This window comes from Caretta caretta, chromosome 14 (genome assembly GCF_965140235.1).
Source record: "Caretta caretta isolate rCarCar2 chromosome 14, rCarCar1.hap1, whole genome shotgun sequence".
Classification (NCBI taxonomy): Eukaryota; Metazoa; Chordata; order Testudines; family Cheloniidae; genus Caretta; species Caretta caretta.
Window position 1 is genome coordinate 14,470,191 of NC_134219.1, and position 25,416 is coordinate 14,495,606.

General features: G+C 50.4%; 1 protein-coding gene across 2 annotated transcripts in view; it reads right to left on the reverse strand.

Annotated features, from left to right (window-relative positions):
- The window catches only part of GRIN2C (glutamate ionotropic receptor NMDA type subunit 2C), a 55,087-nt gene extending 36,518 nt beyond the window's left edge, over positions 1 to 18,569 (reverse strand). Inside the window, exons 1-3 of one of the 2 annotated variants that reach the window (XM_048818985.2) lie at positions 18,099 to 18,569; positions 16,074 to 16,290; positions 4,212 to 4,635 (exon numbers count right to left, since the gene is read on the reverse strand). In XM_048818985.2, coding sequence (XP_048674942.2) covers positions 4,212 to 4,619 — 408 coding nt within the window. In that variant the 5' untranslated portion in view covers positions 4,620 to 4,635; positions 16,074 to 16,290; positions 18,099 to 18,569. The remainder of the gene's footprint in view (positions 1 to 4,211; positions 4,636 to 16,073; positions 16,291 to 18,098) is intronic. The other variant, XM_048818984.2, reaches the window with a different exon arrangement.
- Between the last annotated feature and the right edge of the window lie 6,847 nt (positions 18,570 to 25,416).

The window sequence follows — 25,416 nt, forward strand, 5'->3', positions numbered from 1 at the left end:
CTGCCCATGAGAACCTGGCATCAAACTTCCACAAACAAACACAATCGCATTTGCAGCGAACTAGGCTCAAGGAAATCTTTACACATTTCCCTGCAAGCAGATGACAGTAACAGCGTCTGACACCCAGCTATGGGCAAACAAACTAAAAATAATTACCCAGTATGCAGTCCACCTGTAAGAAATTGCAGCGCCCTGCAGCTTTCTAGGCAATGCATGTTCAGGTGGCTTGGGCTGGTGATTTAAGACACAACTGCTGCTGGCATGAAGCATGGGGCTGGATTCCATCCTCACCAGCCTGAGCTGAATCTCAATGGGCCTGTCGGGGACACCATCAGTCTTGGGAGCCTTTGTGTTGACTGTGGTGACTTAAGACCACATCCTGCGAGGTGCTGGACACCTTTAATTCCCACTGGAGTCAGCAGTGTGTGCTCAGCACTTGCAGGATCAGGATCTTGGCAGGAGAGCTTCAGGGATCAGTGCCTGGGACTGTCCTGCCTTCCCCCCGCTCCCCAGGGTGCAGAGATACACCAACAGGGTCAAGGGGTGGCCTTGTTTTCACTCAGCTCTACTCAGCACCTTCCATTTCACATCTCCTACCAGCTTGTGTGTCACTCAGACCCTCAGTTCCCTCTTCCCAGCGCTTCTCCTCACCCCTCCAATGAATTCTGCCCTCTTAGCACGCTCCCCTAATCACACACAACACATGGCGTGTATCCCTGTTAGGCCCCCTCCACATAGCGTACATCTACACTGCTGCTGGAACTGTAGCGCCCAGTCGAGTGGACATACACACACAAGCTCTGATCAAGCTACCACGCTAAAAGTAGCGGTGTGGCCACACCTGCACCGGTGGTGGCTCAGGCCAGTCACCCGGGGACATGCCTAGGGTCTCACAACCGTGCTCAGGCAGCTCGATCAGAAATTGCATATATACCTCTACCCGAGCAGGGAATTACACCTCCCAGCTGCAGTTTAGATGTACCCATAGAGGATACAACACACCCAGAGAGGAAACCAGCCTACTACTGCTGCCAGCTAATTGAGTTCCTCCGTTAGTTCAAGTGAGGGAAAGTCATGCTTTAGTGCTGAAGTTCCCAGATTAAAACTCTGTTGACACCCATGGCAGGCCAAGGGGGTGTCATTACTTATACATAACCCGAAAGAAGGGACTGTAGGGCCTGATCCTGAGACACTTCCATGGGGCTCAGTGACCATTTCTCGCACTCGGTGTGGGTAGGGTTGGCCCTGACTTTCCCACTTTGAGTCAGAGGAGTTTCATCTGCTACTATCGCCAAGCTCCAAGCTTGCCTGGCTGGGCCTGCTTTGCCTGCGCTGCGAGAGTTACATTCCGAGAGGCAGCCACATACACAGCCACTGAAGGAGTTCTCAGAACCGTGTTTAACAAACCCCTCCAACATCCTCACAGTCTCCATTGCGGTGAGTGTCCCAGGGGCAGCTGTCACTTCCCAGCAGGAGTTTCAGTTTGAAGATGCAGAGCTGGACTCAGGGAATGGAGCTCCCATGTAAACACATGGGAAAGCAGGGATGTTCACAGCTATCATAGGGTAAGTGGCACTCAAAGGAGCAGGGGTGGACAGTGAGAGTTAACTAAACAGTGGCACTTGACATAGATGCTTATGCCTTAGATCAGGGATCGGCAACATTTGGCATGCGGCCCGTCAGGGAAATCCGCTGGTGGGCTGGGACGATTTGTTTACCTGCAGTGTCCACAGGTTCAGCCAACCGCAGCTCCCACTGGCCGCGGTTCACCATTCCAGGCCAATGGGGCTGCGGGAAGCAGCAGCCAGCACATCACCAGCCCACACCGCTTCCCGCAGCCCCCATTGGCCTGGAATGGGGACCGCAGCCAGTTGGAGCTGCGATTGGCCAAAACTGCGGACGCTGCAGGTAAACAAACCATCCCGACCGGCCAGCGGATTTCCCTGACCAGCTGTGTGCCAAACGTTGCCGATCCCTGCCCTAGATTGTGAGCTAATCGGAGCCGGAGCCATTCTTTTTGAATATTTGAAGAGCACCTTGTTCATAGAGGGCACTACCAGAAACTGATAATTAATAATAATAGATCTTCTGTTACCATCACCATGACACTCTCCTGCTTCCCCATGCATTCAAACGTTGGTCTGCATTTCTTGTGTCTTAAAATACATACGAACAGCCATACTGGGTTGAAAACTCGTGGCGAATGGGGGAAGTCCCGGATGACTGGAAAAAGGCTAATGTAGTGCCAATCTTTAAAAAAGGGAAGAAGGAGGATCCTGGGAACTACAGGCCAGTAAGCCTCACTTCAGTCCCCGGAAAAATCATGGAGCAGGTCCTCAAAGAATCAATCCTGAAGCACTTACATGAGAGGAAAGTGATCAGGAACAGTCAGCATGGATTCACCAAGGGAAGGTCATGCCTGACTAATCTAATCGCCTTCTATGGTGAGATAACTGGTTCTGTGGATGAAGGGAAAGCAGTGGATGTATTGTATCTTGACTTTAGCAAAGCTTTTGACACTGTCTCCCACAGTATTCTTGTCAGCAAGTTAAAGAAGTATGGGCTGGATGAATGCACTATAAGGTGGGTAGAAAGTTGGCTAAATTGTCGGGCTCAACGGGTAGTGATCAATGGCTCCATGTCTAGTTGGCAGCAGGTGTCAAGTGGAGTGCCCCAGGGGTCAGTCCTGGAGCCGGTTTTGTTCAATATCTTCATAAATGATCTGGAGTATGGTGTGGATTGCACTCTCAGCAAATTTGCGGATGATACTAAACTGGGAGGAGTGGTAGATATGCTGGAGGGCAGGGATAGGATACAGAGGGACCTAGACAAATTGGAGGATTGGGCCAAAAGAAATCTGATGAGGTTCAATAAGGATAAGTGCAGGGTCCTGCACTTAGGACGGAAGAACCCAATGCACAGCTACAGACTAGGGACCGAATGGCTAGGCAGCAGTTCTGCGGAAAAGGACCTAGGGGTGACAGTGGACGAGAAGCTGGATATGAGTCAGCAGTGTGCCCTTGTTGCCAAGAAGGCCAATGGCATTTTGGGATGTATAAGTAGGGGCAAAGCGAGCAGATCGAGGGACGTGATCATCCCCCTCTATTCGACATTGGTGAGGCCTCATCTGGAGTACTGTGTCCAGTTTTGGGCCCCACACTACAAGAAGGATGTGGATAAATTGGAGAGAGTCCAGCGAAGGGCAACAAAAATGATTAGGGGTCTGGAACACATGACTTATGAGGAGAGGCTGAGGGAACTGGGATTGTTTAGTCTGCGGAAGAGAAGAATGAGGGGGGATTTGATAGCTGCTTTCAACTGCCTGAGAGGTGGTTCCAGAGAGGATGGTTCTAGACTATTCTCAGTGGTGGAAGAGGACAGGACAAGGAGTAATGGTCTCAAGTTGCAGTGGGGGAGGTTTAGGTTGGATATTAGGAAAAACTTTTTCACTAGAAGGGTGGTGAAACACTGGAACGCGTTGCCTAGGGAGGTGGTGGAATCTCCTTCCTTAGAAGTTTTTAAGGTCAGGCTTGACAAAGCCCTGGCTGGGATGATTTAATTGGGGATGGGTCCTGCTTTTGAGCAGGGGGTTGGACTAGATGACCTCCTGAGGTCCCTTCCAATCCTGATATTCTATGATTCTAGACCAAAGGTCCATCTAGCCTAGTATCCTGTCTTCCGACAGTGGCCAGTGCCAGGTGCCCCAGAGGAAATGAACAGAAAGGTCATCATCAAGTGATCCATCCCCTCTCACCCTTTCCCAGCTTCTGGCAAACAGAGGCTAGGGACACCATCCCTGCCCATCCTGGCTAACAGCCATTGGTAGACATATCCTCCATGAACTTATCTAGTTCTTTTTTGAACCATATTATAGTCTTGGCCTTCACAACATCCTCTGGCAGAGTTCTACAACACCAGATAGTTAAGAATACAGCTCCTTGCCTATTTAGCATTGCAGACACTTTAGACAACATTGTAGTGATTTGCTCCTCCCTGAAAATAAAATGATTGGAAATTTACATATGCACATTAGGGGCCAGATCCCCAGCCGATGTCAACTGACACAGATTGGTTGACTTCTATGGAGCTGTGCTGATTTACACAAGCTGGGCATTTGGGCCTATATATTTAAAGGATTTCATGAGTCTCCCTAATTTCCCCCCCTGCCTCCCATCCACCATCTCCAGAAATAACCAGTGAAGAGATTTCACCTTGGGGGTCAGGACCACGGCAGAGCCCCCACTGATACTGATGATGGGGACCTGGGTCTGGGAGGATACGAAGTCCAGAATCTGTGCCACAGCCTCTGTGCCGATGTTGTCCTCAAATACGATGCCGTGGATCTTGGTGCTGGCGAGGATGTTGCAGATCTGGGTCAGGAGGGTGCTGGGGTTGGTGTCATTCACAATCACCGTGACCGGGTGGATCTCCAGAGGCAGGTCCAGGAAGCTCTGGTGAGTCAGCCGGCTGCGGACGTGGAGAGGGTATGAGGAGCCCCCAAACACCACGGCCACATTTACCACTGGCTCCCCAGGGCCCGGCAGCAGGAGATCCAGTATGACAGCTGAACAGCCCAGCACCATGGACAGTACCAGAGTGTGCGTCAGAGCTCTGCCCATGTCCACCACCGAGTTCCTGCAACCCAAAGCAAACAGAAACCAGGGTGGGAATGGGCAACAGACAGACCTGAGCGCAGACGGGGTGGGAGGCCCAGAGAGGGAGGGGGAAGGGGAGCAGGGAGAAAGAAGAACAAATTAGCAGGAGAGGGGCTTAGAGCCTGGCAGCAGGGAGAGAGGGGCCTGCCATCAGAGAGCCAGCAGAAGCCCTGGCAACAAGGCGAGGAACACGGCTAGCACCTGGGATCCTGTGCTCCATGAGCGACCTCCACTCCTGCAGGCCAGCTCTCCTCCCCGCAGCTCCATATAGCCCTGGCTCCAGGGCAGCACACCTTGTTATCAGCTGCTTCTTCATAGGAACAATCAGGGAATGAAACAAGCTAGGCACACAGTGATCCCCCATTTCCAGGTCTGCAGGCCTCTCCTGCCCTTCTCTCCAACAGCTCCTACTCTGCACCTCTCTGCCTGCTGACCTTATGTTTTTCTCCCTTTGATCCCCAGCCCCTCATCCCCCACCCGTGCCGCATACACCGGTAAGCACGATGACTCAGCTACCACCAGCTCCATGCTCAGCCTTCGAGAGGCAGCTCCTACACGCAGGGAGCCTAAGCTCAGGAAGGTCTGGATCCTTCTGTTCAGAAATTTCAAAGCCAGGGGCCTGGACTTGGCTTGAAGCATTCCCAGCTGTGGAGCACTTTTGTCGAGCTGACACACAGGGTGTCCATCCCATGGCTCTGATAAGTGCTCGGAGGAGATGAAAGGCTGAAGCCCCACGCATTGGGCTGAGCATATCCCCCTCAGAAGTGAGGTTTTCAGCCCCTCCCTGCTTGGCATGCTCTGCACTCTGCACACCAAAGCCAAGCAGAGACTCAGCAACAGTCAGTCACAGCGCACCCCTTCAAATGCCCCTCTTTGGGCACCGTCCGGCCATAGGGGATAGAGGCAGCTCCTGAGGAAGCCTGTCAGCTCAGCTCCTGGGATGGGCAGTGAGGGAATGGGATGGGGGCAAGGGTGTCACTCAAGGCCAACACGGGTGCCTTCCCATCAACCCTGGGACAATACCCCACCACTGGCTGAAGTCAATAGCAGGTGTGCATACAGAACGAATGGATGATCAGATCCGTGATATTCAGTGGCCCCTGCTTCCCACTGCCCCCCCAGCCCAACCCCCCACCCATTCCAGTGCCCCCTATCTTCCCACCACTCCCCCGGCCCAACCCCGCACCCATCCCAGTGCCCTCTACTGCTCCCTCCAGCCTACTCCCTCCCCCAAGGCTCTAGTGTTTGCCAGCTCCTTTCACTCTGGGTGCAGGCTCCCTAGCTGCTCTCTAAGTTACTATTGCTGTGAAATTCCTTTATTTCCTTTCACTTCCCCAGTTTTTAATAGCTGTTTTATCATACACGAAGAGGGGGTGGACAAAGAGGCAGAAGATGCAAAGAGTTGGAGGCTACACTGCCTGGCTCTTTGTAAGCCTGACAATCACTTCGAAGATTTAAAGTCACCATTCTCCCATCCGATCCATCCAGCGGCTCTTTTATCTACACTGCGGGTCTCTATGGCACATTCCACACTCGCTGCCACTGCTGGAAGGAGAATGGTGTCCTTAGCCGCACAAGATGCTGGGGCTTCCTCTCCCCATACTAGATTGAGTGGAAGATCAGATTAAAAGCCCACTATGACAGATAGGGCAATTTCCTGCATATTCTTGGGAAACCTTATAGATTTAAGCTTAACTGTCTTTGGGGATCCATTGTATTAATTGCAAAGCGTATGCATTATTGTGGGCCAGGACTGCATGTGACCTCTCTGGGGGAGATATGACGTAAGGTCTGGGAGTCCAAAAGATTACACTGAAAATGTGCCAGATGAGAATGGACTTTTGGGACAATAAGCGTGATGTGGATTTCCTGTGGAATGCCTAGGGAGAAGTTAATGCAAATTCCCCCACCTCTAGTTATGTCTTTTAAAGCTATGCCCTGAGGAGTGGATCACTGTCTGCAGATTACCTGTTCCTGGAGATGAGATCAAAGGCCTGAGTTGTAGAAGAAACCAATGAACTGTCCAGCCTGGGTTCTGGTTCTGAATCTGAGACGGTCAAACTTCCATGGGGAAAACCAAGTTGCAGGGTTTGAAGGACTGACACCTGCTCTAGGTTGGAATTGGGGTGACCTCTGCTAAGCTTTTTACTATATGTGTAAGTTCTTCTACTATTTTGAATATGTTTTTTCTATAATGCTTTCAGCTTAAGAATCAATGTGCTTGCTTACAAAGAGCTGTGTGGTAACTCATAACTGCAGACAATACATTAGGCATAGCCTCTGGAGAGAAAGCAAAGTGCAGACGCTGGCCTGTTTAGGCAGTCTGGCTTGCTGGGAATATCACAGCGTAGGCAGGGAACTGTGCAGCCTTGAAAAACCCCTGGTCAGGAGGGAGAGAGATCCGGGTCTCCGCCCAAGAGAGGTGATGGCTGAGGAGCCAGGAGCCTACAGTGGGCACCCTTAGTGGGCCACAGAAGAGGAATACAGGTGCAGTTGCCCTGAACATGACACCCACAGAGAGTGTAAAAGCTCTAGCATTGTATTACTCTGAGCTAGGCAATACCTGCCACAGGGTGGCTGGCCCTTTAAGGGGAAGTTGGACCCAGCCCCACCTATGATGGATCAGCTGCCTCCCAGCTGAAACCAATCAGCTGGGGATCAGATGATTATACAAGCCAGCAAGGAGAGCGAGCTGCAGGAGATACAGGGAGAAGGAAGGTTTGCCCAGTGACAGGTCCTGGAGCAGGAGGGTTCCCAGGCAGATTACCTGGAAGAGCAGGGAGGCTGCAGCAAGGAAACCAATGGCTCTAGGGAAAGGCAGCTGTTGGATTTACATGGAACTGTTGTATTTGGGGTACACTGAAGACTGTTGGGCAAAAGGGCCTGAACAGCCTCTGGGCAAGGTGTGAATCCTTGCTGGGCTGGGGAGGCAGGCCTGCAGACTCCAGCCTCGTTAGCTGCCATGGCAGGGGTCTGAGTTTGGGGAGCTCAACACCTCAATTTTTAGCCCTAATGCTAGGTGTGCAGTTGGACTGGTGCCATATATACAGCATGCAGTCACACGCATTACAGCCACACCGTCCCCATGTCCCTTGCATGGAACAGGCCTCCTGGAAGCTCTGGGCGATCTCTCGGACACACTGCATAGGCTCTACTCTATGCTATTCCTACCTAGAGCATTGCTGCCTTGGCGATGGTATGCAGGAACACTGAGCACTTCTGTAGCTTTTCATGGGTCGCTCTTAAAGCGCCTTGCAAAGCTGAGCAGGAACCATCATCTCCATTTTGTAGAGAGAGAAACTGAGGCACAAAGAGGGGAAGGGACTTGTCCAAAGTCAAGGACTCCCCATTCAGTGCCCTATCCTCCTGCAGCTCTCTCTGCTTGCTGGCTTTTACAATCATCTGATCCCCGCTGCTTCTTTGCTATATCGATACATCAGAGCCAACCTGGGTGGAATGAGTTTCATATTTCAGTCCGACAACAGACTACATTACCCCCCGACACACCCACACACCTGTGGCATATTTTGCATGTGGTTAGAGAATTCAGAGGTGAAGGGGTTAAATAAAAGCACAGTTCTCCTTGTCTCCATCCTTTCCTCCTGGTGCCCTTTGTTCCTCAGCAACTCAGGCTCCGGGCGCCCTTGAACGTTTTTATATTATTTTAAATGATCTTCAGCAGCAATATTGTCTCCACTTTCCCATTCTCCTCCCCTCCCCCCCAGCTCCCGCCATCCCTGGGCTGTCAGTTACCAGAGAGCAGCTTGCCTTCCATTTTAAATTAAAAAAAAGAAATGTATTTCACAGGCTGATAGGCACCTTCAGTTCCATCAACTCAAAGATTAAGTACCCAGGGTAATAATAAAATATTTAAACATTTGAGGGGGGAAAAATGAGCTGTAAGTATTTTGGAGAAGGCAGAGGTTTAGGCAGCTAATCCCGCAAAACAACGACATGTGACAAAGCCCTGCAAAGTTCAGGGAGATTCTAATTACTGTGAACTTCAGCTCAGCTGGAAGCTGGACACACCCATTAAACCAGAGAATTTATCAGTGAGGACAGGAAGCCAAGTATCCTGCCCCCAAAACTAGCCACCCCTTGCTCTAAGGGCCCATGAATGTGCGACAGGGACTACCTCTTCCCTTCCTGCACTGTGTATGTCAGTTTCATTATTTTTTGCCAAATAGATTTTGATTGGCACCAGATCCAACCAGTGGTCAGCCTGGTGCAGTACCCTGTTTGACAGTAGCCAGAAACTTTTGAGGAAGAAATTCCAAAGTGGGGAATTATAAAATAGCCTGTCCAGAAGGGAAGTTTCTTCCAAACCCAGTCACTTAAAGGTTGTTTTATGCACTGAAACAAGAGGGATAAGAAGCATCTTCCACCCTACACGGGACTAGAACCGACAATCCTCAGCTCAGGAGACCAGTGCCTTATCCATTAAGCTCCCAGGGCTCCACAAAACGTAAGGCTGAATCAAAAGAGATCAAAATCTGAACCTGCCTCCTTGGCGCTGGTCAATGCTGGGGCTTTTGTTAAGAGTCTTCTCTGATTCTGATGCACTGTTTACCTTGGTCCCTTGTTGTTCCACAATGTCCTCCCGCCCCCCCCTCCCCACAGCATCACACAGCCAAACCCACAAAGATTCTTACAACTGGCAGGCTTAGTGTGGGGAGACCTCTGGGCGATGGCAGCTCCCCCCACCCCTCCAAGCATTTCCAGGTTGAAGCTGCTCTTGGGTTTCCATCTGATATAGAACAATAATTCTAGGCAGCAGCTTAGCTTATAAGGGCCCAGTTCTGTTTCCAGTGAAGCCACAGGGAAAAGCCACATGGTTTGCAAAGGGAACAGGGTTGGGTCCTAAGTCACTGAGGGCCCCAATTATGCCTCGATCCACCTCTCAAAATAGCAAGGAGCTTCAAACACCCCTGCAGCAGCACTCACCCGGCCTGCCCCTTTCACCAGACTCTGAGGAAGGTACTCTGGGGGTCCAGGAATCACACCAGGGGAGGAAAAGACTGGCTTTGGGAGGAGAGGGGTGTGCATCATTTCCCACATCAGCCCCACCGTGCTCAGAGTGGAAATTCCCTGGCTGGAGGCTACATTACATACACTCTCTGTGGCAGGGAATCACGGCTTAATGGGGGTCCCAAAGGCATCATGGTGCCAATGCAGCTGCACTGCAGGGGAGCAGTTGAGAGGCTCTGGATCTCCAGTGCCATCTCCATTAACCCCTCTCTTCCCACCCCTCATCCCCCATACCCATGTGGATCCAAGGGGAGCCACAGGGTTTGGGGTCTGGCCCCACAGCCCATCCTGAGGGGCTGGGGCAGAGATTCTACGCTGCACCCCCAGCAGGATGGCTGGAGAGAACCTTGCTGAGCTTTCTGCCCCCACTCATGGGGCAACACTGCAGGCATCTGGCCTCAAACTGCACTGTCCAAAACATAGTCTCCTGCTCCCATGCCGACAGGTGCTCCCTGGTGCATCCTGCTGAGAAGTGGCCCCATGTGGGGGTCTGAGCTCTTAGGGCAGGCACTGTCTTTGCAATATGTGGGTGTATTGTGCCCACCCCAACCCGGCCTATGACCTGCAGGCCAGACTCTGATAGAAACAACAGACACCAGCTCGTGACTCAGCTAACCAGGAAGGGAGCCCTGGGCCCAAGGTCATTACACTAGAGATAGGCCCAACTGCCAACATTGCACCCAAATTGGGATTCTCTGCACCTCAGAGTTGGAGTGGGGGTTTGTTGGGCCCCATGTGCAAAGTTTGGATTTGGATCTAGATGCCAGATGTCCCCCCCTCCCCCGATATATTGGGGTGTTTGGATCCTATTATGTCACTGTTTCATGTATATGGTGGTAGAGCCTAAGACCCCCAGTCCTGGGCCAGGACCCCACTGTGCTAGGCACTTTACAAACACAGAACAAAACACAGTTCCTGGCTCAAAGAGCTTCCAGTCTCTGCCTTCCTATAGCACTTTCCATCAGAAGATCTCAAAGTGCTTTGCAAACCTTAGCGAAGACTCTTCCCTCCATTGCAAAGTCAGTCAGTAATATCCTCCTCCTCACACAACGGGGAAACTGAGGCACGTGGCAGTCGATTGACTTGCCTCAGGTCACCAGCAGGCCAGGGACCAAATCCCTGTGCCCTATGCTTTAAGTGCAAGACTGCCCCACTGAACCTTTCCCTTCCACATGCAATGCCAACTGACCAATCCAGAGAGGATCGTTAACGGCTGAGTAATGAAAGGAGATGTTTGACCATCCTCTGATGTTAATAGCAGGAACGGAGCAAGAGGGAGGCTCCTTTACATGGTGATACCGACCTCCCACCCTGCTACTGACACAAACGTGGGTGTCAGCAAGATGTTGGCTGCCAGCAGGAGTCTTGGAAATGCCAATTGTAATTAAAAGCTGTAATTCCAAATGCATCTTTGCAGGGAGGAGCACCTCCCACCAGGGGACCTGCAGCCTGCTGGGCTGCACATGCTGTTTCACATCCCAGGCCCTTTCCTCATGCTTTTACTCCGCTCCTTTCGCACTCCATCCCTGCTCTGTTTCATCGCTAAGAAAGGCGGGAAGCGGAGGCTACAGCACAGGCCTAGAAGACAGGACCTCCTGAGTTCTACTCCTAGTTGTGACACTGGCTCCCTCTGCAGCCTTGGGCAAGTCACTTAGTCTTATTCCCATTCTCCAGAGGCGGTGAAGAGGTTATGTAACTGCACTTTCTCCCTCCAGCTAAGGGGGATGAGTCAAGTTACAGAGGATGGCTGGGAGGATTCGCGTTTGTAGAATAGCTAATAATTAAATAGCTAATTTAATTAATAATAATTAAAGCTCAACTGGAAGGTTTCTAGCAGAGGAGGAGCCATCTTTAAAGGAGGCACTTATTGAATTGCACCCCTGCTGCACAGGCTGTTGGTCAAGATTGTCAGCTCCTTGGGGCAGGGACGGTCTTTGTTCTGTGTTTGTCCAGCACCTAGTACAATGGGGTCTTGAGCCATGCCTGGGGCTCCTAGGCCCTACAATAACACAAACACTGTAGTGATGAGATTTCATCTTCATTCTCTCTCTACAGGCTAGAGCAGGGCTCATCTCCTTCATAATGCAAAAGGTCTCGCCCCCTTGGACTCTCCTGGATCTCCTCTGGGAATGAGAAGCTAGGTCAGCTTTAAGCAGTGGTAGGACCGTGGCCCCTGCAGCAACCTGCACAGTCACAACCCTGTCCTCCCCACCTAGCAGGGGGACCTGGTGGTCTGTTGCCAATAAGCATAAGGTCCTGTGTAAAGAAGGAACACTAGTGCATGGCCCGATCTCACAGCCTGGCAGCGAGACCAGACAGGGAAGCCAGTGATTCTGTCCTTAGGCTACAGTGATGGGCACAATAATCCCCATCCAGTGACCGGGGGAGTGGGGGGGGAAGGCCCTGCAGTTTTTTCCTTGCTAGGGAGCCAATGAAGCACAGGAGAACATTAGTTTGCCTCAAATCTGCTTTCTGTCCTCAAAGAGAAGTTTAGGTCAAATCCAACAGGATAACCAACTCACCCTCTCAGCTTTCTTCAGCATCTGCTTGTATTCGGGCCAGGACTGGACTGAATCTCCAAACCCTCTCCAGATAACCCGCAACACTCAGCAGCAGCTGACATTTAAGGGTTAAGTGGAGGGAACGGCAGGAACAAAGTGATGCCTTAATACCTGGATATGGAAACCCTGGACTCTCCCACAGTTCTAGGGTTCACCATTACACTCATTGCCACAGGAAAACAGATAGTTGACCCCAGCCTAGCACACCACACACCCAGTCTCCCCACCCACCCGCCCAGGCTGGGCTGGAGGAGGAAGAATCTCTTACACTCTTGCTGTGAATTTCAAAGTATTTTTAGTCCTGCAATAAATAATTCATAGGGAATATGGCCTCAACTACCTGAGCCGAGGAAAAAGCCTCTCTTAAAAACAGTGATTTGCCAGTTTAATTTCTCCTCAAGGACATTTAAATATACTTTAGGCAGCACTTTGCCCTCACAGCTGCTGATCAGATTTGTTTGCACCTGACACATAATCAACTTCTCATCATGGCTCAACCATTAGCAGCTCCACAGCTGGTCGAAGTCCCCTCCATCCAGTGGGCTGGCTGCAATGGAAGGAGTCCTCTCTCTCCTTCCATGGCGGATACCCTGCCTGAGCTGGTAACAGACCCCTCGTTGTTGTTCCAGCATCCTCCCCAAAGCCAACATCCTGATTGGCAAGCTAGCTGAAGACTCAATGCCACAAGGTGCCAAGCACTCTAATCCCAATCCAGCAAAGCACTTAAGCAGGTGGGTTAAGTATTGATTTTAAACGGACCGTTCACCTGCTGAATGTGCTAAAGTGCTTTGCTGGATTGGGTCCAAAATGCTCAGTGCCTTGCAGGATGGAGCCCTAAAGTGGTAAATGTTCCCACCACCCCACAGCTAGCACCCTGAGATGATAAAGGTAGGTAGATTGACACAAACACAGGAATTAACTCACCCGCTGCTGAAATGCATCCAGGGCTAGGTTGGAACATAGCAGCTGCTTAAAAGCCAAGGACAGACTCTGAGTGAGAATACTCTCTCCAGTTCTGACTGCAGGGGGAAATTGAGGTCAGCAGAATACAATGATTTCAACTGGAACTTGGCCAGACCCTTACTCTTACAAGGCAAGTGCTATGAAATCTTTAATTGCAGTCAGTGGCAGGACCTCCCTCCCCTCTTACATCTCTTATGAAGAGGGGATCTCAAGCACCAAATTGGGATTCAGTTCTGACATGGGAATGGTACATGCCTCCTCACACTGGGAAATTGATCCTCTCCTGACCATTGGCTGGAACACCTGGAGTTTGCAACACCACGTCACTGCCATCCTTGGCATTTTAGGACCATTGGCTGCACCATCCATCTTTGATGCCAAGGAGAAGTTTCTTCCTGTAGGCCCAGCTGAACCAGTGCAATCCGCACTGGTTTCTCCACAGCATGAGAAGCATCCCCTGACTCTTGCAGCTACCCCGGTTCAGCCACTCCCCTCAGAATCCAGTGCCTCCTGCTTGGAAGTCACCCCAAAGCCCCTTCTTCCCAACAACAGTTCTGGAGAATGACGGGATTGGTGCTTCAGGAGTCTCTGAACGCACCCGGACAACCATGGCAACAAGGTGCCTGGAGGAGGTGCTGGAATGGATCTATCAGGAACACGTCCTCGTCCGGATGCACTAAGACATCAGGAGGGTGAGCCACTGCACAAACCATTTCAGAAGATCAGGGAGAGGAGCATCCTCTAGCGAATCACCAGGGGAGGGCTCCCCTCCAAGTTGTGACCTGGGCCAATGCTGCTTAGCTTGCCAGAACTCCCTAGAACCCTATTTCCAACCGGCTGGTAGTGCAAACAAATGAAAACAACAGCAACAGTCCCTAGGCACCTCCACCGACAACTAAACATCTCTTTATCCTGGGAGCTTCTTTAGCTTATGGTGCAGTTTCTCAGCCAATAGCTCCTGTCATTCCCTGGTGATCACATATACATCTTCAAAGGAAGGGAACGTGAAGTGTCCAGTTACAAGGATGCTGACGTGCTGTTGGCTGTGCCTGCCAAGCGGAAGGGGGCTATCCGAATGGATGCATTCCTCCATCCAGAGGTTTCACTGGGCATGCAACCTGCACAGGACTGCAGCTGAGACCCTAGGCCCTGAGGCAGCAACTCTCCCAAGTAAGCCAAAAGGGAGCTCTCTCTCCAGCCAAACCAATGGGAGCCACTGAGCGAAGCCTGTCTCATCGGGGAGCCTGTCCTTGCAGATCTTACAGCCATTGCCAGCAAAATTAATCTCACTTAGTTCAAATCTCGCCCGAAAATGTATTCGTTTAAAAAAAAGCAAAGATGTGTCACCTCCACTGGCCCTGGGAGGGGCAGGTTATGGAGGTGCAAATTCAGTCTGGGGCAGAGTGGGGGAGAGCAGTCCAGGGGACTGGCTGGTGTTGCACAACAGCCACCTCTCTGAGTGATAAGGTAGCTGCACCGATAAGCTACATTGACTTCAGTGGCTGGATTGAGTGTAGGGGTATAGCAGGGTTGGCACAGCAGGGCCTTGGGGGTGGGGGCAGTTGTGGAGATACTTAAGTTTCTGACCTGGGCACCAAACACGCTCCCCCACCCAAAGCCAACTTTGTGTAAATTTAGCAGATGCCATAACTGTATCCCAGGAAAGACACTTTTTAAGCAAAAGGAGTAAATTAGATCAATCTCTGAAATCACTGGGTGATCTCAGTGGGCATGAAGGGAAGGAATCAGGACTCAAGCTCTATGCCTTGTTCTGTCACTGACTCACTGTGTGATCTTAGCCTCTGTCTCAGTTTCCTGATCTGTAAAATGCAAAAAATAGTAATACTGTAAAAAATAGTAATACTTCAATCTATTATTATTCACTATTATCAAGATGCCCCTATCAGGAATTAGGGCTCCTTGGTGCAAGGCACTATCCACATACATGACAGTCCCTGTCCTGAAGAGCTAGATCTCTTCATCCCATCAATACCAGCGTGTACCTACCTATTTTACAGGGATGTTGCAAGACTTAATGATCATAAAGTGCTCTGAGATTCTCCATATAAGGAGTGAAGTAAATGCTAATTATGTTTATTTTAAACAGGAAAGGAGTCAAACCCACCTCATTTGGTTTAGTTTTAGTGGTATGTACCGCAGCATGAGAGGATGTGGTGGGGGGAAATATTGTTGGAGGGGGAGAATGAATTAGTAAAAGAAATCAGGAATGGCACAGAATAGAAAGACTGATGGTAAAAAAAGGGGGAGGGGGGAGAAATCAGGCAAAACAAAACTGAACTACCAAAAAACAGCATCAAAGCAACATCTAGAGCTGCAGCAAAGCTAAGAAAAACCCGGGAAATTAAAAGCTAATGTTCAGGCCCTGCTCTTTGGCACTGGCAAGACGCTGGGCTTGGGTATTTACATCCCAGGTAGATCTGATTGCATCCCTAAGCACAGAGTGGTGAATACAAGGATAGTTTCCCATCTTGGGTCAGCTTGTGCCTCATCCTTATGGCTATTTACACTGGGAGGAGAGGTATAGAAGAAAAGGGTCATCTTTGCTCAGTTGGCTAGTTTTTGGTTTGGTGCAAGCTGCGGATTTGCTGTTAGTACTAACCCACCCCCCTCCACACACACACCGTAGTCCCGTTAATCCACATTTTAAAAAGCCTCTAAATAAGCATCATGTAAGTACTTATTTCGGGAAATTATTTAAAAGGCAGATTATCAGCCTGAGGGAGGCTGGCTGCTGCTGTGTGATGGGTGGCAGGTCAAAGCATGTGGCCCATTTGTGGACAAGGTAGAGACTGGGAGACCAAAGAATAAGCGTCCCCATCTGTAAAACTGGGATAGTAACACCTACCTCCTGCCGGGGAGAGGAGGGGGAGAATAATAGCCCCGAGTCCATTCCCGTGGAAGCCAACAAGAGGTTTGCCACTGATTGAAATGGGAGAAAGACTGAGCTTAATGCACTTTGAAGATGAAGACAAGTATCACAAACACACAAGCTCTGGGTCCTGCTTAAAGTACTGATGGTGCCTTTGGAGATCCGAAAGCTCGTTCAGTGTATTCTGCATGATCTGTGGATCCAATAAAAGGTGTCGCATTATCTCTCGTCAGCTCTGCCTTAAGAAACAACATGGCTCCAAACATTTTTCCAACCCACTCATGCAAACAGTTGCTCTGTGATCACGTTATTGAGCTTAAAGTCCACAATGGTTATTTCCTTAGGGTCTGCCATGAAAACTTGTATTTACCATCCTGTTAGAACACAGTGTGATTGACTACAACAGAAACTGAAATAGATGAATGAGGGAAGGGCAGCAAATGAAACATGTTCATGCTTTGGTGTTTGCTTTTAAACTAGCAGAAAACAAAACAAAAAATGCCTTCATTTCCTGTTACAGACCAAGTGCCTGCAAAATGTCATTTTAAAAGCAACACCCTATTGAGTTTTCCCTATACTTCCACATCCTAAAGCCAGCCAGGTTTGTTTGTTTATTTTAAGAAATGTGATGTGTGAACATTACTGGTATTTTAAGTGTCTCGGTTATCGTTCCCCCCCCCCCCCAAACGCTGAATGCTGGGGTCTGACATGGAGAAAAGCTCTTGCAGACATTTTGACTTTAGGAATTAAATAAAAAAAGGGTCCTGCTGCTTAAAAACATCTTAACTAGAGAAACCTCCAAACCAAAGAATGCAAGTGAAAAATGTGCAGTGTTTGGGGAGGGGGGGGGGGGGAGAGAAGAGAGAGTTGTTGATATTTTTAAGTAATTAAATCAATGCAGCCCTCAGGTGAGAAATACTGAGCAGAAGCATGACTGGAGGAGAAAGAGGAGAAGGGGAAAGCCAGGAGGAAGGGGAAACTATTACTATATGCTTGTGGTCATTGCATGGATGAGGAGAAGGAGCTATCAAGCAGAGCAAATGATGGGAGTCTAGACTGAGCCAAAAAGAGGGAAAAGCTGCAATGGATTGTAAGTTTTCTCAAAAGGAAGATATTCCAACTTCTCCTCTGCCCCCCCCCCCAATTTCCCCCCTTACTTTCTTTGCCATTTTCTTCCCGGCCCCCCCCCCCGGCCCCTTTTCCTTCTCTTGGGACTCCAGATGGGAAATGAGTTGCAATGCATAGACTCCTCTCAGTCAAGCTGCGTCTCCTTTCAACCTTGATCTGATATACATTTTCCCCCTTTCTTGCCTAGCTCCTCCTGCAGCAACAGTTGGAGACGGGAAGCCTATCGATAACAATTAGAACCCGGAGCAATAATCATTGCCAGGCAAATGCCAAGAGTGCAGAGGCAACATGGAAATATTTCTCCCCGAGGTTTGGAGCCTCAGACATGCCTCCTTTGCGTGGCTCCGGCTCAGACACACGCAGAAATAGGCAGCTTAAAAAGGTCAAATGTGGATTAAGCAAAAATAAATGCGAAGTGTCCTGCCTCATGCTATGTTACGCAAGGTGCTAGATGGGGATGTAAATACTGACAGCGGGATCCATTTTTAAAGGACACATTAAAACCTCATTTTCTGCCACTTAATCGCCTCTTGTCAACGCATTCAACATGGTGCTAGGGATTCAGCCGAGGAAGGGAAGCTAGCCCAGTCCTCCGGAGCGCCAGGCAAAGGGGACCTGAGCAACAGGGGTGGGGGCGGCTGGAGAGAAGAGGCGACGGGGAATCACTGGGGAGGGACCACCGGCCTTGCAGGCTAAGTTCCGCGGACAAAAGTTGCGTCCTCAGGTGTCAGTCCCCTTTGCAGGGCTGGAGCCCTCCCTGCCCGCCCCTAGACGAGCGATCGCTCGCCCAGCCCCAGCCCCGCTTGCCCACCTGAGTCGAGGCAAGAGACACGGGCCGGCAGGGGCTGGTAGAAAGGCGTCGCGGGTACTTACTAGAGGGTGACCGCGGGCAGCTGCAGCCCCGGCTGGTCAAGGCAGGTCCGGGCGCTCCAGCGTCCCGGGCGCTGTCCCCGTTGCTCAGGCTGGGAGCTTCCAGCTCGTCTCCTCCTGGGCTGGGAGCAAGTGCCGGGCTCGCCGTCCCTCCTCCCCAGCAGGGGCTCAGGCGGCGCGGGCTGGCGGCGGCGAGGGCTCGCTGGGGCGGCCGCCTCCCCGCGGCGGAGCAGCAGGCGCAGCCCTCGGGGGGGCCGGAGGGCTCCTCATGGCGGCGGGGGAGCCCCACGGCTCCACGTAGAGGGACGCGGGTGGCTGCGCGCCCCGGCCGGTTGCAGGGGTCCCCGCCCGAGCCGGGGGCGATGGGGCGGGATGACGGACGGACGGACGGGGGCAGATGTCCTGCCTCCAGCCCTCTGCCGCTGGACGCTGCCCGCCTCCGCCCGCGCGGGACCCGCTGCAGCCCCCGCCCCACGCGCGCTCGTCTCCCGCGCCCTGCCCCGTGCGCCCCGCGAGCCAGGAGACCGGCGCCGTCAGGGGGCTCTGCCGCTCCCCTCGGGGCGCTCCAGCTCCCCCGGCTCTGCCCCCTCTCCGCCTTCACTTACTGTTCCCTGCCCCCGCCCCTCACTCCCTCTGCCCCCCACCAACTTTGGCCCAAACTCCACCCCGGCAACTCAGTGGAGTCCGGCAGGGCGGGAGCCTGGCCCTTTAAGGGAGCCCTATTCCCCTTTCCCTGGCCGGGGGAGGGGGCGGGGCCGCTAGTGGGCGGGGCTTGGGGGCAGCTTGGGGCGGGATGACGGGCGGCGAAGCTCTGGCCGCCCGCGGCCTCCAGCTGTCGCCGGGGCCCAGTATTAATGGTCAGCTGAGTGCGTGGTGCATAACTGAGAGAATATTTTACAAAAACACCTGCAGAGGAAGGAAAAACCCGACTGGGGTGGGGGTTAAGGGATCCCTTCCCCAGGGCTCGGGGTTTGCATGGCCCCAAGTTTCTGGTTTAAAAGAGCTTTGCTAGGCTATGAAAAAAACCCTGCTCCTCTGAGTGAGAGGGGCAAGGGGCAGTTTTAGGCAGGGGAGGGGGCTTTGCCAGCCTTCACAGCACCCCTCTCCCCCCTGTTATTCCCCACAGCAGAGCTGGAGCAGTGGGGCGCAGAGAGGCTGTGGGCCAGAGTCTGCGAGCACCTGCCCCCTCGCAGGGCTGCCGTAGGGGACCAGTTTCCAGAAGGCCTGGCTCGCAGTGGTGCTAATCCCAACAGGAACAGAGGGTGGGCTGCCCCTCTCAGGATCAGATTGCAGTGAATCCTTGGCCCAGGAGAGTGTAGAATTTAGGAGCCCCTGGACCCCAGCCTGGGGTTCAGCCTACAAAGGAGTCAATATAGTTTTTCACTTGAGGTACTAGCCTGGAACTAACGAGTTCTGGGGTCATGTGGTGGTTCTGCCATAGGCTTGCTGCGTGGGCAAACCATGCAAGGCCACCTTTTCGCAAGAGCTCAGCATGCAACATGCACTGCACCTGCTGAGCGCTTCTGAAAATCTGGCCATTTATTTGGGTGCCTAAGTGGGAGCTGAGCTCTTTTGAAAATCTGGCCCCAGTTGTGGGTGCAGAGCTCTTCTGAAAATGTCATCTTTAATCTCTCTCTGGGCCCCAGTTCCCCATCAGTAAAATGAGGCGAATACTTCCTTCTCCGATCCTGGGTGTGTCTCATCTATTTATATTTGTACATTATTTAGGGCAGGGACTACATCTTACTATGTATTTGTACAGCACCTAGCACACTAGGGACTCATTCTCACCAGAGGCCTGAAAGTGTTATCAGTAATGACCCTCATGCCTTTCTGAGAAAGAAAGCTAAAAATAAAAGGTTAAAGCCTTGAAGCAATGAAATAACTTTTTAATATCTCAAAAGATGTACAAAGATTTCCAATATGCTTTATTTCAGTTTTTTAAAATCCACCCAATGACTCATATACGTGAAGTCTGTGACAATAAGAACGCACAAATACGATGTAATATGATCAGGTTCATAATCTCAGCTGGTATTGTGCGCAAGCCAAGCTTCACTTACATTTCTCAGTCACACACCAGTTCATAAAAATGAGATTCTGTTCTGGTTAAAACCGATAAGGAAAACACACAGAGAAGACTACTGAGAACATCATTGGGTCCTGAAAGTGACACCTGGCATTTCAAGAGAGACAGCAGCTTATGTAATGACCCTGACTCTGTTAGTTAACTATTCGCTGTCTAAACTAGACTCTGACACTCTAATAGGAAACGACCTATTCCTGGGGAATTGTTGCTGTAACAAAACTGCTTGTAACAGCTGGAGAAACTGTGACTAGCCACAGTGACCTTTGAATGGTTTCAGGACTTTACACTAGCCAACAAGTTAAAAACAGTTATTGTGGCATTAAAAGCTCTGAGCTAAAACCATCAACACCAAGAGAAATAGCATTCACTCCATCCTTAATCCACAGCGCTGAACCAGGTGGTGTTGTAAAACATCTCACTAGGCATCTTTGAGTGCCTTTGACACTCTGGCTCACTGGGCTTGATCCCATTGAAGTCAAAGCGATGGTTTGTGTTATCATACTACCCAGGAGCCCTAGTTATAGAGCAGGACTAATTTAAATTTTTTCACGTTAACAATTAGCAGGAATATAGAAGCCTGGTATGCATATTACAGGTAGCTATTGCAGGGGCCTGGATTCCTCTAACTGAAACCATGAGACACCCAGATTAACAGATGCTGCTGCACCGTATTTTCTTTCTTTACTTTTTAGGGAACAAGCTTAAAAAGGGTCATTGGTGCCTAAAATCTTTGCAAAAGTAAAGGGTTTTACAAATGAAATGGTTTCATGATTTATTTTATTTCAATGAAAACATTGTTTCTATTGGCTGGATTTGCTCTCCCCCGCAGCGTTGGCAACCCGGACATCATGACGTGGTGGAGTCAATCCCAAGGGTTTAACCTTCCCAAATAGCATATCCTAGGAACTGTATGTTGTTAGTATATACCAAATATTTACCTTTTCCATATCAGATTCCCCTTTTCTGTACCAGAAAGCCAGGCTCCCCATTTAGTAATATGGGGTGGTTGTGACCCCCTGACATCTGTTTGCAACCCCTTGGTTGAGAAGGCAAGGCATATACAATCAAACACAATACTTTATGGTCTACCTTTAAAAAAAAAAAAAGAACAACAGGTACAGAAACTGCTGCTTGTGATGCTACATGGCAGAGTAAATATGGGCAGTTTTGGAATCCCCAGTCCTTTGTTAATTTCCCAGCCTTCACATTAAATGCAAGTACCTTCCATTAATGCAATGTCATTGGTGTGTTTAACTGCCTATGCTTTATAGGGGCAGATTCAGTGCAGCTCTGTACCCAAAATGGACAAGAGCTCAGGTGATCTGAAAGGGCCAAATTCTCGGCTAGTGCAAATTGCCATAGCGAGGCACCAATTTACACCAGCAGAGAATTTGGCCCAAGATCTGGCTCTGTGAGGAGAGCCCGCTATCCAACCCATTCCCCCTAGAGAGAGGGTGAAAGAACAAACCACATCACAGATGTTAGTCCCATTGCTTAACAGAGTACTGGAAGGCACTCAGATGCTACACTGATGATCAATCACAATATAAGAACCTCTGCAGAACAGAACAGCGTGAGGTAGCTAGCAGACAGACGGGGAGACCAAGGCTGCAACAAAACTAATTGTCACCTCATCTCTCTTGCTAAGGGTATGTCTACACTATGAAATTAGGTCGAAGTTATAGAAGTCGTTTTTTTAGAAATCGGTTTTATATATTCGAGTGTGTGTGTCCACACAGAAAATGCTCTAAGTGCATTAAGTGCATTAACTCGGCGGAGTGCTTCCACAGTACCGAGGCAAGCGTCGACTTCCGGAGTGTTGCACTGTGGGTAGCTATCCCACAGTTCCCGCAGTCTCCGCTGCCCATTGGAATTCTGGGTTGAGATCCCAATGCCTGATGGGGCTAAAACATTGTCGCGGGTGGTTCTGGGTACATATCATCAGGCCCCCCTTCCCTCCATCCCTCCGTGAAAGCGAGGGCAGACAATCGTTTTGCGCCTTTTTTTCTGAGTTACCTGTGCAGACGCCATACCACGGCAAGCATGGAGTCCGCTCAGGTAACTGTTACCGTATGTCTCCTAGGTGCTGGCAGACGTGGTACTGCATTGCTACACAGTCGCAGCAGCCCATTGCCTTGTGGCAGCAGACGGTGCAATAGGACTGGTAGCCATCATCGTCATGTCTGAGGTGCTCCTGGTCGCCTGTGTGAGGTCAATCAGGAGCGCCTGGGCAGACATGGGTGCAGGGACTAAATTTGGAGTGACTTGATCAAGTCATTCTCTTTAGTCCTGCAGTCAGTCCTATTGAACCATCTTATGGTGAGCAGGCAGGTGATACAGATTGCTAGCAGTCCTATTGCATCATCTTCTGCTGGGCAGGCAAGAGATGAGGATGGCTAGCAGTCCTATTGTACCATCTTCTGCCGAGCAGCCATGAGATGTAGATGGCATGCAGTCCTTCTGCACCGTCTGCTGCCAGCCAAAGATGTAAAAGATAGATGAAGTGTATCAAAACAAGAAATAGACCAGATTTGTATTGTACTCATTTGCAAACCCCCGCACCGCACATCTAGGGGGCTCATTCCTCTAGGTCACATTGCAGTCACTCACAGAGAAGGTGCAGCGAGGTAAATCTAGCCATGTATCAATCAGAGGCCAGACTAACCTCCTTGTTCCAATAAGAACAATAACTTAGGTGCACCATTTCTTATTGGAACCCTCCGTGAAGTCCTGCCTGAAATACTCCTTGATGTAAAGCCACCCCCTTTGTTGATTTTAGCTCCCTGTAAGCCAACCCTGTAAGCCGTGTCGTCAGTCGCCCCTCCCTGCGTCAGAGCAACAGCAAACAATCGTGAATCTGAGTTGAGAGTGCTGTCCAGAGCAGTCACAATGGAGCACTCTGGGATAGCTCCCGGAGGCCAATACCGTCGAATTGTGTCCACAGTACCCCAAATTCGACCTGGAAAGGCCAATTTAAGCACTAATCCACTTGTCAGGGGTGGAGTAAGGAAATCGATTTTAAGAGCCCTTTAAGTCGAAATAAAGGGCTTCATCGTGTGGACAGGTGCAGGTTTACATCAATTTAACGCTGCTAAATTCGACCTAAAGTTCTAGTGTAGACCAGGGCTAAGTCTCCCCCCAGCACCGGGATGTCAAGCGAGTTCTGAGATGAGGGCCAAGTTAACCAGTGTCAGTCAGGGGCCCCAGGGTAAAAGTGAAGAATTCACTGACAACAGGCACTGTGCAGCCTTGCCTGGCTGTAGAGTGTGTGTCCGTGAGTCCCAGAGTTAAACGCTGCAGTTAAAGACAATTAAGGGCTTAGTAACTAGAGATGGGTAGGAATTTTCCAGGGAAACATTTTTTTCCATGAGAAAATGCGAATGCACCAAAACTAAAACCATTCATGGGAAAGGGCCCGTTTCAACAAATCTCTAAAATAGTCTAAAATATTTTGACATTCAAAATTGCCGAAACAGAATGTTTTGACATTTTCAAAACAAAAGAGTTCTGGTTTTCAGGTCAAAATGACTATTTTTTCATTGAAAATCCCCCTGCCCGCCTCCAAAATTTCAGATCAGATCAGTTGGCAAAAATATGAGATGGACTTTTCCTCCAGATTCAGGATTGAGATTATTTTTTAAAAAAAATTCTAATTCTCCAAGGGGAGGAGAGCAGTTTCCTGGCCAGCTCTAGTCATTACCAAATAAATGCATTTGAGACCCCCTCCCTTTCCCCCACATCACACCCCTCTATGCATCCCACATGGCCAGTCACCTCCCTTCCTTTGGTGAGTTTTCCCTACACCACTGCCCCATTTTGGGCATACTTTCCCCCTTCTCAACATTGTTTTCCCCTCTGCCTTTTGGGGGTTCCCCCCCGTGGATGATTTCCATCCCTGGGAGGGGAAAGAAACAGCCCTTTCCTGACACTATGGGGCTGGAAAGAAGTTCTCCCCTCTTCTTGGAGCCCGTTAAAGCAACAGAGACAACAAGTGAGGCAGGAGAGGACGGAGCCTCCTCTGGGCCCCGGGATGCTGTGTGTTATGGCATTGCAGCCTGGACAGGGAGGAGCTCAGGTGCCTGTGCCCCACAGGTCCCTCCTCAGCTCCACCCACTCTAGCTTCTGCTCCTTCTAGGCTGTGTTGCAAGAGGCTGGCACTGGCAGGTGCAGGTTGGATCCCTCTGTTCATTCCAAAGGGAGCTCCAGAGTGGAGGGAAGGGTGCTGGGGTGTCAGATCCAGTCTCTGGGCTGTAGGTTTGGCAGCCCAGGTCCTCAGCTGCTGATGGTGGGCCTGCTCCCTCTACCACCACTCAGCTGCTGGCCTTGCCAGAGCTGAAAACAGACTCTACTGTTGTTTTGCCAATTGCAGCTGTTCAAATATTCATCAGCCCCCCTACAATCACGAAAATGGCTTAAAATAATAAGCTTTGTTTTAAATATATATTTGGGGCTCTTTTTATTTGCTCTGTGATTTCTAAGCCTTTAAGGTGTACCCAGGTCACATTTACAAACTTTTCTCCACCATCAGGAGAGCTAAAAACTTCCTTTTTAAAAATCAGAGGAAAGCAGAGATGCACATGTAGTCACATGACTCCTGGAGCTGCAGCTTCAAGAAAGACCAACCTCAAATATCCTGAGACTTTTGATAAAATGGTCAGAGTTGGCAACACTGCCAATGGGCCCTTGTACTGCTCCTCCTCCTTGAAAGGAAGAAACAGAGGATCACCCAGGCTGTGTAATACAAGGGAGCAAGTGCAAGGTGTGGGGAAAGCATCCAACAGCCAAAGTGCAGAAGCAAGGAGAGAAGCAGCGTCATCATCCAGCAGCCAATGTGCTGAAAAGGACATTGCCCTCCAGGACCCAGCAAGCAAGCAGGTGGGGCAGGGAGGGATGGGCATGGGGGTGTTTAGCAGCCAGTGACCAGAGATGGGGGAGAAGGGAGCAGTGACAGAGCGAGTGGAAAGGAGATTCATGGAAGAGACCAAGGGGTGGGGAAAAAAATAAGGAAGGAGCAATAGCCAATGAGGCAGAGAAAGAGTAGATGGAGAAGTCGAGGGAGGAAGGAATTAATGGGACTGGACAGACACAGAAGAAGAGAACGAAAAGATATAGGCGCTGGAGAAAGAAAAGGGGCATTGAGAGATCAGGAGAAATTAGACTAAGGCCTGGTCTACACAACCCTGTTAGGTCAACCTAAGTTGCCTTGCGTCGACCTAGCTATGGAAGTGTCTT